Source organism: Anomaloglossus baeobatrachus, chromosome 5, assembly GCF_048569485.1.
Source record: "Anomaloglossus baeobatrachus isolate aAnoBae1 chromosome 5, aAnoBae1.hap1, whole genome shotgun sequence".
NCBI lineage: Eukaryota > Metazoa > Chordata > Amphibia > Anura > Aromobatidae > Anomaloglossus > Anomaloglossus baeobatrachus.
The window spans coordinates 264,723,996-264,743,664 of record NC_134357.1 but is presented as its reverse complement, the minus strand read 5'-3'; the positions used below and the strand labels follow the sequence as shown (position 1 = coordinate 264,743,664).

General features: G+C 44.3%; 1 protein-coding gene across 4 annotated transcripts; it reads right to left on the bottom strand.

Moving 5' to 3' along the window:
• Positions 1 to 401: 401 nt before the first annotated feature.
• LOC142311212 (uncharacterized) lies at positions 402 to 19,529 on the bottom strand. 4 transcript variants are annotated; one of them, XM_075349414.1, is made up of 5 exons: positions 19,485 to 19,529; positions 6,157 to 6,250; positions 5,853 to 6,044; positions 3,092 to 3,215; positions 402 to 3,008 (listed from the first exon to the last, which is right to left on the bottom strand). In XM_075349414.1, exons 2-5 carry the CDS (start codon positions 6,226 to 6,228, stop codon positions 1,066 to 1,068), a joined length of 2,331 nt encoding a protein of 776 aa, XP_075205529.1. In that variant the 5' UTR covers positions 6,229 to 6,250; positions 19,485 to 19,529; the 3' UTR covers positions 402 to 1,065. The 4 variants fall into 4 exon arrangements, with proteins under 4 accessions (XP_075205529.1, XP_075205530.1, XP_075205531.1 ...); XM_075349415.1 differs by lacking the exon at positions 19,485 to 19,529 and adding an exon at positions 7,478 to 7,534; XM_075349416.1 differs by lacking the exon at positions 19,485 to 19,529 and adding an exon at positions 7,042 to 7,170.
• Positions 19,530 to 19,669: the final 140 nt, after the last annotated feature.

Genomic DNA, 19,669 nt, shown 5'->3' with positions numbered 1-19,669 from the left:
AAAATCAATAGCAGTTAACAAGGGAAGGGTAGGAAATATTTAATACAACTGTATTAGAAATTAGTTTACATTGGATCAATAAATAGCTAGGGATTTAGAGATTGAACTGTCTTCAGCCTTTGGACCACCTCTTTGAATTCTGCATGTGTCTTTGAACACCAATGCTCTATTACAGTTTTATTTGAATTCTGTTTGGTTTATTTTTTGAGTTTAGATTGAAACCCCAGGTAGAAAAACTACATAAACAGGGCCTAAAAGTCACATATCAGGGTGATCATATGTTAAGAGTCTTCTATGACTAACTTTCTTCACTGCCATATCTTCAAGCAAGGCAGGCAATCACAGACACTACAAAAATGCAGTGTGAACAGCGCCTTATGATCTCATCTCAACAATTGAAGTAAATAATTAAGATAAAGTTTTATTGTATTCAAAATATTAAAGTAACATTATTATCAAAAGTGCCTAGATGATGACATCTACTGTCTGAATTGTCTAAACTGCAGATTAGTCTAGAAATAAAAAGCACCTTGTTTTACAGCTTACTGTGAAATGATGAGTTTATTATGAATAAGTAGAGGGTTGAATGACAGGTCTGTCATCTTGAGAGTCAAAAAGGCACATTTTTTAATCAGCATTTTTAGCTATAGTGTTCCTAACTAATTGTCACTCTATGAGTGGACATAACCAGGGATACCTATTCTGTAATGCCCTGCACATGAGGTAAGAGACTTGCTATATCAGGAGAACTATACTACATTTCTAATTGTAGATATTTGCTGAAATTATTATTATTACATCTACTACATAGTGGAATAGGATCTTGGAGATAGGAATACCTCTTTAAATTTTCTTGCCATTTGCAAAGCATAGCCACATCTTAACTTAGGGTGTGACCACTTTTTAAATATTTTTCTTAAATAATCTATAGTATTATAATAAGAACTAACACTGACCGATCAATAAATAAATAAATAAGTAAATAAATTAATAAACAAAATAAATGAAGAATTCAGCCAGCCCTTTCATCTTTTCTTTCTTCACGTCTTGAGGTGTATTTTAAGTCTACACATTTTCTCCAGTATTGTGGTGAGTAGCATGGTGAAACCGTTTATGGGCTGTTAGCTGTGAGCTCTGGCAGAAGCGTTTCCCACATTCTGAACAGATATACGGTTTCTCCCCAGTGTGGGTCCTCAGGTGTTTCACTAGACTATCATGCAGCGTAAATGATTTTCCACACTCTGAACAAGTAAACGGTTTCTCCCCTGTGTGTCTTCTCTGATGCTGAACCAGACCAATGCGTTGGGTAAATCCTTTCCCACACTCCTGACATTTATAAGGCCTGTCTCCAGAGTGAACCCTCTGATGTACCACGAGGCTAATCCGTTGTGTAAAGTTTCGTCCACACTCAAGACATATGAATGGCTTTTCCCCAGTATGTAGTCGCTGGTGAGAAATCAGTGATGCATTCTGACTGAAGCAACGTCCACATTCTGGACATGCATATGGTTTTTCCCCAGTGTGAGTCCTTTGGTGGACCATGAAACAAGATTGCTTTCGAAAACTTTTCCCACATACTGGGCATAAATATTTTTTGTTTTCAGTGTGAATTTTTTTATGATATTCTGAATTGTATCTACTTTTAAATCGCTTCCCACATTCGGAGCAGGAGAATGGCTTTTCACAAGCAGGATTCTTCTGATGAGCCACAAAACCTTCCGAATCTTCAAAACTTTCACCACAAGCTGGACAATGAAAAGGGTTCTCTTCAGAGTGGACTTTCTTGTGAATCAGAAGGTAACGTTTATTGGGAAAATGTTTGCCACAATCAAGGCATACAAATTCCTTTTTCTTTGTCTGTTTTCCAAAAGATGAAATCTTTTTAACAGACTTATCCTTTACTTCTTGATGTTTCAGATTTTGTCTTATGAGCTTTAGGGTAGTCTTGAGACAATTCTGACATTCAGAGCAGTTAAAAGACCACTGAGTAAGATGGGTCCCACAGATCCTGGCATGTGACACCTTGCAGAAATGTTTTTCATATTCTATACATTTTGACAGGAATACATTATGCCTCTTTGTCTTAGCTGGGCACCAATCTGGAGACGTAACATGATTGGAAATGTATTGTAGTTCTGCGAGTCCTTCTTCTGTAGATAATTCCTCTACTGCGGTTGAAGCCCCAACCACGTTGGGTAAGGAATCCATAAAATCTTCTAAAAAGCTGTCAGCCCCTACATTTAATTTATTTCTATTGAGATGTGTATATGTATGTTCTCTGAAGATATAACCATATTTGTTATATAGTTTTTCTCTACTAAATGAGACTAATTGATCCATGTCTGTGAGATTTCTGGCTGACAGTTTTTTTCTTTCACATGCGACTGGTTCACTTATACTATGAGCAAACTGATATTGATGAGTACAATCTGAGGGTGTATAAATGCTGGAGGCTGCCGAATGTCCACTATCACATGATATAGACCCATCCTTCAGAATTGTAGGTGGATGCATTGCTTGATCTGTGAGCATACACATGTCGGGGACTGTAAACTGTCCCTTCTCCTGTGAGGCTAACTCATCCTTAGTATCAAGAGAAGGATATTGCTGTGTATGATCCGATGATCTATGAACACTAGTGACTGTGGAATTACATTGATAAGATGAGGTGGTTTCCTCCATTATCTGAACAGAGAGGTATTGTGGAGTATGGTTTGTTTGTGCATATATGATAGGGCCTGGGTTACATTTGTCTTGCAGTGAGTTTGATTCATCCTTCATAGTTGGGGAATATAGAGGTGTATGATCTGTGGGTGTAAAACTGTTGGTGTCTTCCATGCTTTCTCTATCACATGAGGCCATTTCCTCCTTAATATCAGAATATGAAAATTGTTGTATATTATCTGTTGTATAAATGTTGGAGCCTGTAAGGTTTTCTCTGTCACTCAAGACTGGTTCCTCCTTCATATGCACTGGTGTACATTGGTGTGTACTATCTTTAGGCAAACCTGGAGAAAGAACAGCAGACCGTTATATATTTTAAAATTCCAGTTTCTCAAATATACTTTGTGGTCATTAGTATGACTCAAACCTTGTGATGTAAAAGCCTGGTGTTTTTCTAAGATGACGTCCTCATACAGATCCTTGTGTCCTTCAATATATTCCCACTCCTCCATGGAGAAATAGACTGTGACATACTCGCATCTCATAGGAACCTGACACACAATGATACAGATGTATTATCCCTAAAGACACATAAGAGGAAAGTAGGCTATAGTAAAAAGCTGTCCAGACTCTCTTTCCATTGCAGATATTAGGGGGGAAATGGAACACATATGTTGGATTACAACATGTCTCTTTGTTTCCACATGAGTTAAAGGGTTATTCCCAGAATTACATTATTTTTTATAAAGCACAGTAAATGCATACTTATTGGTAACATACAGAGTAAGCCCAACATAACTTTTCTTTTTTGTACTTTTGTGTATTTTATGATCTCCATTTGCCTTTCTGAGCATTCAGATTCACACAGCCGAATAGATGGTCCTATTTCTTAGCTGCTAAAATTACATTTCCCAGCAGCACTTGCTTCTCATCAGTGCTGCAGACCCCTCCCTCAGTCATGTGTGTTCCTGAAAATCTTCATCTTCACTATCTGAATCACCATCAAGCTAATCTAAGTGAAGAAATCACCTTCTGCTTCTGTGCATTGTCTGCTACTGTACAGTATCGAGTCTGGCCGATTGTATCTTCTGCCATCTACAACCATATCAATGTAGGGTGGTTTTAGATCATTAAATGCTGGTTCTACCAGAACTCAACTGTCTTGCACTTCCCCAAAATGGCAGTGCAGAGCCATATGCTAGTGCATCCATAGAGCTTCACATCGTTAGCCTCTCGGCAGCAGATAAAAAATACATCTCAACTATTGTTTGATCTCAGCCCCTGTACATAGAACTCCATCCTGCAGTATCTCTCTAATTTTAGCTCCTTGTATACTGCCCATTCTGCAGTGCATACCTCTTTTCTGTACCCCCTATGTAGAGCCCCATTCTGCAGTATATCCCTCATCTCAACTCCTTTATATGCAGGCCATCCTGCAGTACATTACTCCTTTCAGAACCTTATAAACAGCCCTATCCTACAGTATATTTATTTTATATGTCCCCTCTATATACAGCTCATTTAACTGAATATCTCTCCTGTATATATTCCATCCTGCAGTATATCACTCCCCTTAGTTAGCAGTATACACTAACTGCTGTTTTCTGACATGAGCACTGCACTTAATAAAAGAGGATCCACCACTATTTTTGTGATATCATCAAGCACAGTGGAAGATCTGTTTTAGGCAACATTCACACATCCGTGCATTAAACACACGTGACGGACTGTGGGGAAGATATATATGAAGGTTAACAGTGTGTCTGAATGTGTGTTATATGTGTGCTAGCTGTGTAACATCCGGATAGCACACGGACAGCATGAGCTTGTATACTTACCTGTTTCCGGTGCTGCTGTTACTTCCGGGACCGCAGTCAGTGCAGTAAATATGCATGAGCTTACTGAGCAGGACCAGGAAGGGCCAGAGATAGGTAAGTTTAAAGGGAACCAATCACCAGGATTTTCGTATATAATCTAAAACCTAAAATTTAACTTTCCACTAGCAGGACTTGTGTGAGGTCATATCCATTTAACTGGAAGGGGCAGGGCCTCAGCAAACAGAAAAATGTTGCTTCCTGGTATCAGCTTTGTTGGCTGAGGCCCTGCCCCTTCTGGTCACATGGGTATGACCTCACACAGGTCCTGCTAGTGAAAAGGTAAATCGATTGTATAATACTTATGCTAATTCTAACAGGCGGAGGGGATAAGTAAGAAACCCCCCCCAGAAATTATCTGATCCTCAGCTGCTGTCACTCAAGAAGCTGCCGATTTTATAAACTTTACTTTCTTGGATTTAAAAACCTATAAATCCTTGCTGACTACTAAAGGCATGTATAGAATCAGCCTGATAGTGCCAGTATAGCACTGGCTTGAGGTTATATACAAAAATCCTGGTGATTGGTTCCCTTTAATTAAAAATTCTTTTTTTTAAGTGACATGTGTTTTCTCCAGTATGGGTCACACTGATGTCACATGGATCACATCAGTGTGCGGTCCGCAGAAAACGGACATGTCGCCATGTAAAGCACTTCGGATACACAGTTCGTGTGAAAATACGGACATGTGAGTAAACCCATTGAGTTTATTTGTTCTATGTTTGTCCGTGTCTCCTGTATGTGTGAAAACGGACATCACACGTACCGGAGACACGGATCTGTGAAGAAGGCCTTATGCAGAGCACAGCTATGTCTGCAGGTTGTTAGCTGAGAGACTGCACTATGCAGGATTTACCATAAGCACTGAAACTACAGTATGGATCCACTTGCAACAGAAGGGTATGTAAAGCCTAGTGGGGCATCCTTAGAGGGTGATATGTGTGAGAATGGGGCAGATTTAACAATGATTTAAATTTGAATATAATGAGTATATTATTATAAGACAACATTGTTATTTTTGAATACCCCTTTAAAGCTTAGATTTCTCTGATTATTGGAATGCATATGCTTGGCGCTATAGAGTCAAGAAAAAAAGCAGTCATCTTGTAGACTGTGAGCCCTCGCGGGCAGGGACCTCTATCCTCCTGTGCCTTGTATTGTTTATGATTATTGTACTTGTCCCTATTATGTATACCCCTTTCACATGTAAAGCGCCATGGAATTGATGGCGCTATAATAATAAATAATAATAATAATAATTTAACCACGAACAGAATTAGTATATAATGTCACAATATCCCCAACAGCGCTCACCTCTCCAGTCAGCAGCTCAATGATCTTGGTGGTGAGTTCTAGGATCTTCTGCTCCTTTTTTCTTTCATGTATCAGAAAATGAGAAGGAGACTCCTTGATGGGGCTCTTCGTCCTGCTCCATCCTCTTGATACATGGGGACAGTTGACAGGACAGACACACTCACCAGATGTCTTCTTCACTACTGTGTAATCCTGTAGATCGGAAAAGGGATTGATAAATACACGATTATATACATTTCCAGAATTGTGTGTCTCTCCAGTCATAAGAGTGATATCATGTGGAATAATTCCTAGAATCCCTCACCTCTCCAGTCAGAATACAGATGATATCCAGGGTGAGGCTCAGTATCTTTTCAGTCATTGGACTCCGCTCCATGGTGTGTTGGATTATAGGAAGACTAAAAACCAAGACAGGAATACAACGATCACTATGTATGCAGGGTACATACAGTTGCATTCAAAATTATTCACCCCCTCATTGTAAGTTATGCTTATTACCCACATTTTCTATGGTTTGCAATAAGTCACTCAAGCAAGAAAAATTAACTCAACACAACTAATGGTTTCTCCAAATACAGAACAAAATGCTACTTTCACTTAGATCACTGCAGTCTCATAATAATTCATCTGCTTCTTCAGTTCTTCCGGACTTTAGTTAAAAGTTTGGCTCAGAATCCAAACTTGACCCTGGACCCGATATAAGTCAATGGGAACCTGAACTTCTGTGCTGCAAAATGGCTGTAAATAAGGGGCTGCAAAAGGTAGCCAAAAGGAGGCAATTGCCCTGAAAACATGTGGATATGGAATAAATAAAAAACAATGTGGGCTACCGCATAATTTCGATAAAACAGATAACTGCAGGTTGCAACACTCAGTTGTTTGCTTTAACTTGACAGGTTATCAACAACTGAGGGAGGAACCCATGTCATTTAAAAAAAAAATATTTATTTACCCTCTTTACGACACATGACATACTGGGTACGTCATGGACCGTGTCACTATAACCCTGCCGGCTGCCTGCGGGCAGCTGGCAGCGATCCCTGCACATGACAGCTGATTTTAACAGCTAACGTGTGCCGCTCAGGCACGACTTGATTCATCATGCACCTGCGCCTGTTAACCCCTTACATCTCGCTGTCAAAATCTGACAGCGCCATGTAACAACACGCGGCGGTAAGCATTCACTTACCCCGCGCCATCGGAAGTCACATGATGTGATCACATGGAGCTGATGATTTCCATGGTAGCATAGGGTCAAACATAGGCAGGAACCGACATCATTAGTTTTTTCTTTTTCTTGTTCACAGCAGCGCTCAGGTCATCTTCCTCATGCAATAAAGCTTGTTGATTGGCTGAGCTGCAACATTTTAACAAACTGTATAACATACAAACAGTATCACAACTCCAAACTCAGAATTTTTTAAAAGTCCATGTTCAAGTCCGAGCCCTGGACACCAGGTGTCGCATATGAACCTTGAACTTTACTGTTTGGGATCACTCATCCCTAGTCATTAGTACTTATAGTGTACTCTGGCCATTTGTGCAGCAAATGTGATCCATAGACAGATGCCAGTATCTGTGGAATCTTAGTTCATTCCTCATGGGATATAGCCTTTATTCCTTACCATTTTGCAAACAGCAGAACCTTTGTACATTTTCCCGTCCCTTACTAGCGGATCGTCACACTTCAAGTTATTATGGATGCATATCTCTAGAAACAAAAGCTTTGTGTAAGACTGAACATGCTTACCATAGTCATAATGTGTATCATACAATGAGCATATCACACGCCATTTATGCTCATTGGTGGCGATTCCTCACCTTTTTAACCTCCGGACTGTGCTCATCATAGGGCCACCCACAGTATTTTCTTTACTGTTACAATTGTTATTGGTGATAACTTGTTTTAACCAGACAATCTCTTTAATTTCATATTGTATGTTATCTCACCAATCAGAAAGTGTGTGATACTGATTTTTAGTATTATGTCTCTTCTGTGGTCGAATTTCACCAATTGTCATCTGTCAATGCTATTCCTTTGAAAAATTAATAAACAAAGAAAAAGCAAACAGAGGATGCAACCAAGGCCCCAAGCAAGTAAGGACTGCTTGGATATACAGCAGTTGCTGGTAAGGGACAGAAACATTCATCTTTAAACTCAAAATTATATCTATACTAGCTGTAGTATAGTGCCCGGGATAGTAACTGTCTCTCTCCCAGTCTCTGTCTGTGTGTCGCTGTCTGTCTCTCAGTCTGTGTCTTTCCTTGTCTGTCTGTCTGTTTCTATCTCTCTGTCTGTATTTGTATCAGTCTGTCTGTCTCCATCTCTGTGTCTCTATGTGTGTGTCTGTCTGTCTGTCTCTTTACCCGTCTGTCTCTTTCCAGGGCTGCCTCTTTGCCCGGCTGTTTCTTTCCAGGGCTGCCTCTTTGCCCGGCTGTTTCTTTCCAGGGCTGCCTCTTTGCCCGGCTGTTTCTTTCCAGGGCTGCCTCTTTGCCCGTCTGTCTATGTCTCTTTTTCTGTCTCACTCTATCCGTCTCCTCACCGACATCATATTACCTCACACATAAGCTTATTATACTAACAGTTTGGTTTGTTCCTATAGCAACCACTGACAGCTCCCACCTCCATTTAGTTTAACGGAAGCAGGATTTTGGAGACTGACTGTAAAGCGCACGGTTAAATTTTCCCGTCAAAACATAGTCTATGCCGTTCACTGAGTCACATGGAGTGTCTGTGCAAAATTTCGTGATTGTAAATGCGACGGTGTGAATTCCTTTTGCGGACATACACACATACATACACACATACATACACTAAGCTTTATATATATATATATATATATATATATATATATATATATATATATATATATATATATATATACACACACACATATATATACACACACACACACACACACACAGTATATAATGTGTTTTTTGTACTTTCTGGATTAAATAAATTTATATACCTTTTCTCAAGCCCTGTGTACAGTCTTTCTTCTCTAAGGCTAGTTTCACACTACGTCTTTTTAACATCCGCTGAAAACGTTTTTTTAGCGGAAGTACGGATCCTGCTTTTACAGCAAATAACGTATGCAAACGCATATGTTATTTTGCAGGATCCTGCACTGGATGTTAGGGGCGGGCAAAGGAGTCATGTGATCGGGATTGAGGGGAGCTAGACTGGGAGGAGGCTTCTGACAGCTGCATACGCTGGTAACCAAGGTAAACATCGGCCTTGGATACCCGATATTTACCTTGGTTACGAGTGTCTACAGCTGCTAGGAGCCGGGCTGCGTGCACATAGCAGAGCCGGGCTGCGTGCACATAGCAGAGCCGGGCTGCGTGCACATAGCAGAGCCGGGCTGCGTGCACATAGCAGAGCCGGGCAGCGTGCACATAGCAGAGCCGGGCAGCGTGCACATAGCAGAGCCGGGCAGCGTGCACATAGCAGAGCCGGGCAGCGTGCACATAGCAGAGCCGGGCAGCGTGCACATAGCAGAGCCGGGCAGCGTGCACATAGCAGAGCCGGGCAGCGTGCACATAGCAGAGCCGGGCAGCGTGCACATGAGAGAGAGAGAGAGAGAGAGAGAGAGAGAGAGAGAGAGAGAGAGAGACAGACCGACCGACCGACCCTGTCCCTGTACCGGGCATGCTCAGTAGAGAATCAGGATCCTGTTATAACGCAACTGAACGACTTTTGGTAGGCAGGATCCAGCACTCATTGACATGCATTGCAGCTCGCGGCGCAATGTCAAGGATCCTGTGACATACGTTAATTTGACAAAGCCAAAAAACGCTACATGTTGCGTTTTTGAAACATGTTAAATTAACGCAAAATGACGGATCCTGCATCTAACGGACGCAAACGAATGCAAACGGAAGTGGACGTGAGTCCATTGAAAATGCATTAAACACAAAACGGATTTGCACAGGATCCGTACTTCCGTTAAAAAAACGTTTTCAACGGATGTTAAAAAGACGTAGTGTGAAACCAGCCTTACTTGTACTTATTTCTGTATATGGCTTTTTCCATGTACCTATTTTGGCACGGATTTTTATCCCGTGTATGTTGGTTGTTCTAACCATATATATATATATATATATATATATATATATATATATATATATATATATATATATATATATATATATATACTGTATATGTATATATAAAAATATATATAGTGGGTGCAGAAAGTATTCAAAGTATTTAGACCCCTCTATATTTTCACTATGTTTTATTGCAGCCATTTGGTAATTTCAAGAAAGTTAATTTTTTTTCTCATTAATGTACACTCTGCTCCCCATCTTGACAGAAATAAAAAACAGAAATGTAGAAATTTTTGCAAATTTATTAAACAAGAAAAACTGAAATATCACATGGTCATAAGTATTCAGCCCCTTTGCTCAGTATTGAGTAGAAGCACCCTTTTGAGCTAGTAGAGCCATGAGTCTTCTTGGGAATGATGCAACAACACCTGGATTTGGGGATACTCTGCCATTCTTCCTTGCAGATCTTCGTCAGGTTGGATGGTGAACGTTGGTGGACAGCCATTTTCAGGTCTCCCCGGAGAAGCTCAATTGGGTTTAGGTCATGCCTATGGCAGGGCCAATCAAGAATGGTCACAGAGTTGTTCTGAAGCACTGTGTGCTTAGGGTCATTGTCTTGTTGGAAGGTCAACCTTCAGCCAAGTCTGAGATCCAGAGAACTCTGGAAGAGATTTTCTTCCGGGATATCTCTGAACTTGGCAGCATTCATCTCTCCTTCAATTGCAACCAGTCGTCCTGTCCCTGCAGCTGAAAACCACCCCCATTGCATTATGCTGCCACCCCCATGTTTCACTGTTGGGATTGTATTGGGCAGGTGCCCGGTTTTCTCCACACATACCACTTAGAATTGTCACCAAAAAGTTCTATCTTCGTCTCATCAGACCAGAGAATCTTATTTCTCATAGTCTGGGAGTCCTTCATGTGTTTTTTTGAAAACTCGATGCAGACTTTCATATGTCTTGCACTGAGGAGAAGCTTCCATTGGGCCACTCTGCTATAAAGGCCCACCGGGCGGAGGGCTGCAGTGATAGTTGACTTTATGGAACTTTATCCCATCCTACTGCATCTCTGGAGCTCAGCCACAGTGATCTTGGATTTCTTCTTTACCTCTCTCACCAAGGCTCTTCTTCCATGATTGCTCAGTTTGGCTGGATGGCCAGGTCTAGGAAGAGTTCTCGTGATCCCAAACGTCTTCCATTCAAGGATTATGGAGGCCACTGTGCTCTTAGGAGCCTTGAGTACTGCAGAAATTATTTTGTAACCTTGGCCAGATCTGTGCCTTGCCACAATTCTGTCTCTGAGCTCCTTGTGCAGTTCCTTTGGCCTCATGATTCTCATTTTGTCTGACATGCACTGTGAGCTGTGAGGTCTTATACAGTGTGTCCACCCATATCCTATCCACTGCCATTAACTTGAGACGGCGGCAGCTATAGGCATAGAAGTGGAGTCTAGGTATAATAAAATAGTCATGCACTACGCAATGAAACCACCTATAGCGCCACCTGGTGGAAAACAACGGAGTTAGCAATTTTATCTCGAAAACGGAACGAGATAGAGAAAATAGTGAATTACAAAGTTGTAGGGCATCATCAATTCAATACAAATTGACAGCTTGCATACAGAAATGCTATGATTAGAACGTGTAAAACTCACAAGGCTGTGGACGTGAAGCGATACCTCATGGAGACCTTCCTACAAGTCATTGGGTATGGTGGCTGTGTGGAGTAGCCTCTACGCTCACCTGACCTGACCCCATTGCACTTCTATCTGTGAGGTCACATCAAACAGCAGGTGTACACGACCCCCTCCACCAACATTGCAGGACCTACGACGACGTATCACAGATGCTTGTGCAAACGTGTCACCTACCATATTGCACAACGTGCAGCAAGATACAGTATGCTGTCCAGAGTCCAGATGTGCATTGCAGCTGACGGGGGCCACTTTGAGCATCAAAGTTAAATGAGCGCCATGTGCGTGACCAGCATTCAATGTTTTGGGGGGGGGGGGGAGGGTCATGTGTTTCATATCATAGCATTTCTGTATGCAAGGTGTCGACTTGTATTGAATTGATGATGCCCTACAATTTTGTAATTCACTTTTTTCTCTATCTCGTTCCGTTTTCCGAGATAAAAATGCTAACTCCGTTGTTTTCCACCAGGTGGCACTATAGGTGGTTTCATTAAGTAGCGCATGGCTACTTTACTATACCTAGACACCACTTCTATGCCTATAGCTGCCACCGTTCTCAAGTTAATGGCGGTTGACAAGATATGGGTGGACACACTGTATAGACAGGTGTGCGCCTTTCCAAATCAAGTCCTATCAGTTTAATTAAACACAGCTGGACTCCAATGAAGAAGTAGAACCATCTCAAGGAGGATCACAAGGAAATGGACAGCATGTGACTTATATGAGTGTCTGAGCAAAGGGTCTGAATACTTATAACCATGTAATATTTCAGTTTTTCTTGTTTAATAAATTTGCAAAAATTTCTACATTTCTGTTTTTTTCTGTCAAGATGGGGTGCAGAGTGTACATTAATGAGAAATAAATGAACTTTTTTGAATTTATCAAATGGCTGCAATGAGACAAAGAGTTAAAAATTAAACCACAACATCTGAGGATAATGTCAAATAACTGTTAGCCTGCGCTAACATTGTGTTCTCAGTGTAATGGCTCCATGCCATGGTCAAAGCTAAGTACATCATTAGTGACATAAGAGAACACTACTCAATCTCTTAGTGGTATTTTTCATTATATTGACCACAATCACTAGAATGTTCCCACTACTAATGGAAATTGGCCATATTATGTGCATGTTGCAGTGTACAAACTCCAGTTCAGTGCAGGGAGGGGTAGAGATGACCGATGAGAATCAATGAGAATAGTTGGTTTTCACTGAGCCTGTGTCAGATGGGGCGGCGGATAAGAGTGGCACCAGTCTCAATACCAATTGCGGCATCGCATTGGCCCCTCACAACAGTGGCAGACAAAGACAGAAAAGGGCCCCTGTGCAAGAAATCGTAACTGGGCCCCTCTTTAGGTCTGTGACAAAAACTGCTTGTAGCTTTGGAAGTAGTAGAGCAGGAGTCCCTAACCTGTGGCTCAGGAGTCGATAATTTGTGGCTCGCGTCTGTCTTCATACTTAGTACATTAGCACCAGGTCTAGCAAAAAGGTATGAGGAGCAAGTCTCCGGATAGGGACGTTTGGAAGTAGCCCCACATAGAGGAGCAGATTGGATAGGTGAGTATGGTAGGTATCCCTGGAACTTGGTATACTGTCTTGGTGTGATGTCTGTGGAAAAGCTTTGGCTGTCATTATACCACTAAGTATCACTACTGTGAGGGGTTCGAGAGTTGGATGTGGCTCGCGACCCTCTATCAGATCTAAGTGTGGCTCTCAAGGTGAGAAACGTTGGGGACCTCTGTAGTAGAAAAAACCTCTTACATCTTGGACACCTACAGATTGTACCAATGCTATTTTTGCCCCTGCTCACAATGCAATTACACGGTGCCAATAGGTTGTGTCTGTCAGGGGCTTAGTGAAGGCCCTCACACCAGCCGTTGTAGTAGTCTTACTATGGCAGAGCTTAAAGGGGCTGTCCACTACTTTACCTCTGATGGCCTGCCCTTACAATGCTCTCAGCTTAGGTAACAAAAACCTGGTGACAGAGTCCATTTAATATAATTTTTTCACATATTACATTGCGTCTTTTAACCACTTCATTGTTTGAAAACCATGATGCACTTAAAAGAAGTGACACGATCATTCTTCTAATGGAAGATGGACGCTCTCATACTTGAACGTATAGAATAAAAGAGTCAGAATGATGGCTAAACCTCGAACAAATCCACTTCAGGAAAACGTACGCCTATGTGATCCTGAAGCAGTTTTGCCTGGAAAACCTTAGCGGGTGCAATAGCGTCTAAAAATGTGCACATAATCCCCTTACTGGGGGTTTTCCACCATTTTTTATTGATGACCTAACCACAGTTGCATCCACTACTTAGTGGTCACTGCTGGGTACTGCAAATCATCTCCTATTCTCTTCAACAGGTGAAGCCAAGTGTCAGACCCCCTAACTGACTCATACCCCGAGGATAGGTCATGAATATAAAAAACCCTTAAATCCCATATGCACCATCAGCATTAAACAAAGTAATAAACAGGAGTAAAAACAGAAATATACTTCAAAAAAATAAAATTAAATTAAACAAATAAACTGCAGCAGAAAAAGCCCTCACAACTCTATTAAGAAAAGCTATGGATTTCAGAATAGACACAAAAATCTCATTTTTTAGTACCTTTTTATTTCTTAAAAGCAGCCCAGCATAAATAAGTGACATTGGCTTGTTTTCGCCATATCCGTGATGACTCACAGAATACAATTGTACTGATGGGAATGTAAAAACATATCTGGGAGGTGGGGATATGAAAAAAACCTAATTAATAAGGCTGGGAAATTAAAATGTAGTTTTTTTATAGGGGTAGGGGTGTGGTGATAGGATTTCTAGATTGAGGGAAAATCAGTGACTAGTAGATTCATATAACAGAAAAATGGGAGACATAGAATTCTGAAGACCTGCGGATAGTGGAGGATGATGGGAGTTTTGGTTGTGTATGTCAGAGGATAATGGAGATAGTGACTATTACAGGAATAGGACTGAGGGGATGATGGGACTTGTAGTTTGAGACACCAGGGAAAGATGGACTTGTGTAAGGCTAAGTTCACACTTCAGTTGTTTTGCATCAGTCACAATCCGTCGCCTTGAGGAATTACGGTATCCTGCAAAATATTTTGCAGGAATCCAGTTTTTCCCCATAGACTTCTATTAGTGACGGATTGCGACTGATGATGCTGCGTTGCATCCGTTGCGTCGCGGTCAGTCGTTTTTTAACTGACCGCCGGGCGGGAGCAACGCAGCCTGTAACGTTTTTTGAGCTGCGCAATCCGTAGGATTTTGCTGCGCATGCTCTCTCTGGCTCCCTGCACCCGTAACCAGGATACACATCGGGTAACCAAGCAATGCGCTTTGGTTAGTTACCCGATATTTACAGTGGTTATGTGTGCAGGGAGCCAGCGCTAAGCGGTGTACGCTGGTATCCAAGATAAATATCGGGTAACCAAGCAAAAAGTGCTTTGCTTTTAGTTACCCGATATTTACCCTGGATACGTGTGCAAGGAGGCTGACACTTCCCCGCTCGGCTCCGCCCCCTCCCGCACTCCGCATGTGTACACACACACATACACACACTCACTTGTCCCCAGCTCTGCAGTCCCCGCGGCACTGACGTCCTCAGCGCCACAGCTCCGCCCCCTCGCGCTCCGCCCCCCTCGCGCTCCGCCACCTGCACACAACGGAGTCCGACAATGATTTCTGTTCTTTGTCATCCGCTGTACAACGCATCAGTCACATGCGTCAAGCAACGCATGTGACTGATGCAAAACAACGGAAATGTGAACCTAGCCTTAGAAAATATTACAAGATGATGACATTTTGCAGATGTTGGGACTAAATCTATACTGTAGTGGATGAAGGGACCCTAGTAGCGAGGGACCCCTTGTAGCTGGGAACGATGAGACCCCATGTAGCAGGGGCGACGGGACCCCTTGTAGCGGGAGGGTCAACAGAACCCCTTGAAGCGGGGAAGCAACATGACCCCTAGTCACGGGGATGACAGGACCCCCAATTGCGGGGGACGACAGGAGTCCTACCATGTTTACTTGAAAATAAGACCTACCCTGAAAATAAGCACTTGCATGATTTTACAAGATTTTTGGAGTATGTTTGAAATATAAGTGCTACTCAAAAAATAACCCCTAGTTACTGTCAGGGTTGGTGTAAAGGCCGCTTTACACGCAACAACATCGCCAACGAGATGTCGTTGTGGTCACGGATTCCGTGACGCACATCCGGCCTCGTTAGCGACGTCATTGCGTGTGAAACATACGAACGACCGTTAACGATCAAAATTACTTACCTAATCGTTGATCGTTGACGCGTCGTTCCTTTCCCGATTATCGTCGCTGCTGCAGGAAGCAGGTTGTTCGTCGTTCCTGCGGCAGCACACATCGCTACGTGTGACACCGCAGGAACGAGGAACCTCTCCTTACCTGCGGCCGCCCGCAATGAGGAAGGAAGGACGTGGGCGGGATGTTACGGCCGCTCATCTCCGCCGCTCCGCTTCTATTGGGCGGCCGCTTAGTGACGCCCCTGTGACGCCGCACGAACCGCCCCCTTATAAAAGAGGCGGTTCGCTGGCCACAGCGATGTTGCTAGGCAGGTAAGTAGTGTGACGGGTGTAAGCAATGTTGTGCGCCACAGGCAGCGATTTGCCCGTAACGCACAACAGACGGGGGTGGGTACGCTCGCTAGCGATCTCGATAGCGATATCGCTGCGTGTAAAGTGCCCTTTAGGGGGAGTCAAACTGCACAATTCTTAAGGACCCCCACTCTCTCATGTACTCCAACATTTGTATTCCGAGTTTAAGAACCTTTGATGACTTCGTAGTGATGTGACCAAAGGTCTCTTAATTGCAAGAGTCTCAAAGAACTGAACAGGAGACAGGCTGGTGTGTAGGACTGGCATTTGGGAGAAGGGAGAGGAAACTGGGCCCCAGCCTATCTATCCTGATGAGAAGACTGCTTAAGGACCTTTGTGACGTCACATCATGTGACCAAGGGTCTCTTAAATGCAGGAGTCTAAAGCTGAAGAGGAGACAGGTGGGTATATATGTGCAGTGTGTGGATACATATATGATTGATAGATAAGAGACAGATTAGAGATAGATGGAAAGATAACACAGATAGATAGATAAGAGATAGATACACAGACGTGTTACACACAGGGTTTGGAGACTTATGACTGTTTGAATAAATGTTGATTTTTTTTTTGTTCAAGAATAAATGTGGATTGTTGTTCATAAAAAAAATAAAAAAAATTTAAAAAAAAAAAAAAAAAAAAAAAAAAAGACATCCCCAGAAAATAAGCCCAAGCCCATCTTTAGGAGCAAAAATAATACAGTGGAACATTGGTTTACAGACACACTCCCAGAACAGATTGTTCACGTAAACCAAGTTACTCGTCTAGCAAAGCAAAATGTCCGATAGGAAATCATTGCAATGCAGACAATTCGTTCCTCCTTCGTCGCGATGGTTACCCAATCCACATCCTGTACCGGCGAACTACAAGAACCGGGTTGCCGGCGATGGAACGGAAGGTAAGGTGAGCATATGTGTGTGTGCGTGTGTGTTTAAGCGGACAGTAAGAGTGGGTTAGAGCGCGGTGAAAGTACGGAACCGGAAGTGTGTGTGGTATTTGCTCGTACAGCAAAGCTTGCTCATAAACAGAGTTACAAATTTACAGCAAGCTTTACTCGTATAGTGAAATACTCGCAAACTGGGTTACTCGTAAACCGAGGTTTCACTGTATAAGACCCTATCTTATTTTTGGAGAACACGATAGTAACAGGTGACATGGGACTCCTAGGTAGTGGGGGGGAACGACAGGGCTCCTAGTAGCCGGCAACGACAGGGCTCCTAGTAGCCGGGAACGACAGGGCTCCTAGTAGCCGGAGAGGATGGGGCTCCTAGTAGCAGGGAACCAAAGGGCTCCTAGTAGCCGGAGAGGATGGGGCTCCTAGTAGCAGGGAACGACAGGGCTCCTAGTAGCCGGAGAGGATGGGGCTCCTAGTAGCTGGGAACGACAGGGCTCCTAGTAGCTGGAGAGGATGGGGCTCCTAGTAGCAGGGAACGACAGGGCTCCTAGTAGCTGGAGAGGATGGGGCTCCTAGTAGCCGGCAACGACAGGGCTCCTAGTAGCCGGGAACGACAGGGCTCCTAGTAGCCGGAGAGGATGGGGCTCCTAGTAGCAGGGAACCAAAGGGCTCCTAGTAGCCGGAGAGGATGGGGCTCCTAGTAGCAGGGAACGACAGGGCTCCTAGTAGCCGGAGAGGATGGGGCTCCTAGTAGCCGGAGAGGATGGGGCTCCTAGTAGCTGGGAACGACAGGGCTCCTAGTAGCTGGAGAGGATGGGGCTCCTAGTAGCAGGGAACGACGGGGCTCCTAGTAGCCAGAGAGGATGGGGCTCCTAGTAGCCGGAGAGGATGGGGCTCCTAGTAGCCGGGAACAACAGGGCTCCTAGTAGCCAGAGAGGATGGGGCTCCTAGTAGCCAGAGAGGATGGGGCTCCTAGTAGCCGAAGAGGATAGGGCTCCTAGTAGCAGGGAACCAAAGGTCTCCTAGTAGCCGGAGAGGATGGGGCTCCTACCGTAGTAGCTGGAGAGGATGGGGCTCCTAGTAGCCGGGAACGACAGGGCTCCTAGTAGCCAGAGAGGATGGGGCTCCTAGTAGCCGGAGAGGATGGGGCTCCTAGTAGCCGGAGAGGATGGGGCTCCTAGTAGCCGGAGAGGATGGGGCTCCTAGTAGCCGGAGAGGATGGGGCTCCTAGTAGCCGGAGAGGATGGGGCTCCTAGTAGCCGGAGAGGATGGGGCTCCTAGTAGCCGGAGAGGATGGGGCTCCTAGTAGCCGGAGAGGATGGGGCTCCTAGTAGCCGGAGAGGATAGGGCTCCTAGTAGCTGGAGAGGATAGGGCTCCTAGTAGCCGGAGAGGATAGGGCTCCTAGTAGCAGGGAACCAAAGGTCTCCTAGTAGCCGGAGAGGATGGGGCTCCTAGTAGCCGGGAACGACAGGGCTCCTAGTAGCCAGAGAGGATGGGGCTCCTAGTAGCCGGAGAGGATGGGGCTCCTAGTAGCCGGGAACAACAGGGCTCCTAGTAGCCAGAGAGGATGGGGCTCCTAGTAGCCGAAGAGGATAGGGCTCCTAGTAGCAGGGAACCAAAGGTCTCCTAATAGCCGGAGAGGATGGGGCTCCTACCGTAGTAGCTGGAGAGGATGGGGCTCCTAGTAGCCAGAGAGGATGGGGCTCCTAGTAGCAGGGAACGACAGGGCTCCTAGTAGCCGGAGAGGATGGGGCTCCTAGTAGCCGGAGAGGATGGGGCTCCTAGTAGCCGGAGAGGATGGGGCTCCTAGTAGCCGGAGAGGATGGGGCTCCTAGTAGCCGGAGAGGATGGGGCTCCTAGTAGCCGGAGAGGATGGGGCTCCTAGTAGCCGGAGAGGATGGGGCTCCTAGTAGCTGGAGAGGATAGGGCTCCTAGTAGCCAGAGAGGATAGGGCTCCTAGTAGCAGGGAACCAAAGGTCTCCTAGTAGCCGGAGAGGATGGGGCTCCTAGTAGCCGGGAACGACAGGGCTCCTAGTAGCCGGAGAGGATGGGGCTCCTAGTAGCAGGGAACGACAAAGCTCCTAGTAGCCAGAGAGGATGGGGCTCCTAGTAGCCGAGAACGACAGGGCTCCTAGTAGCCAGAGAGGATAGGGCTCCTAGTAGCTGGGGACACCTGTAGATGACACTTGTATTACGGAGGCTGACTATACCTTTACTTGTCATTATCAGAATACAGTGGGACCTGGATGTATATAACAGGGGATGATGGGACTTGTAGTGCACAGGCGAGTGCCAGGATTTGAGTGACACCACACAATGATGGGCTGGAGGTGTTATCCCCAGCACACTCACCTGCATCTCCTGGCAGGTCCTTCCGGAACGTTGTAGTCACCAGAAATACGTCACCTGTAAACTTCCGACTCGTGCGTTCCACTCCACTCATCTTGTCTGGAGAACTTCATTTCTCCTGTCAGCAGAGGGCGCTAGAGCGCAGCACTGCGAGTGAAACGACTGGAAAAACAGCCAGCTCCTTAATA

Bases quoted from the DNA above. Each gene is read 5' to 3' on its own strand.
- LOC142311212 (XM_075349414.1), bottom strand. From the start codon at position 6,228: ATGGAGCGGAGTCCAATGACTGAAAAGATACTGAGCCTCACCCTGGAT. The intron at 3,216-5,852 runs GTGAGCGCTGTT...ATTGTGTGTCAG, and splicing joins TTGAGCTGCTGACTGGAGAG to GTTCCTATGAGATGCGAGTA. The intron at 3,009-3,091 runs GTTTGAGTCATA...TTCTTTCTCCAG, and splicing joins CCAGGCTTTTACATCACAAG to GTTTGCCTAAAGATAGTACA.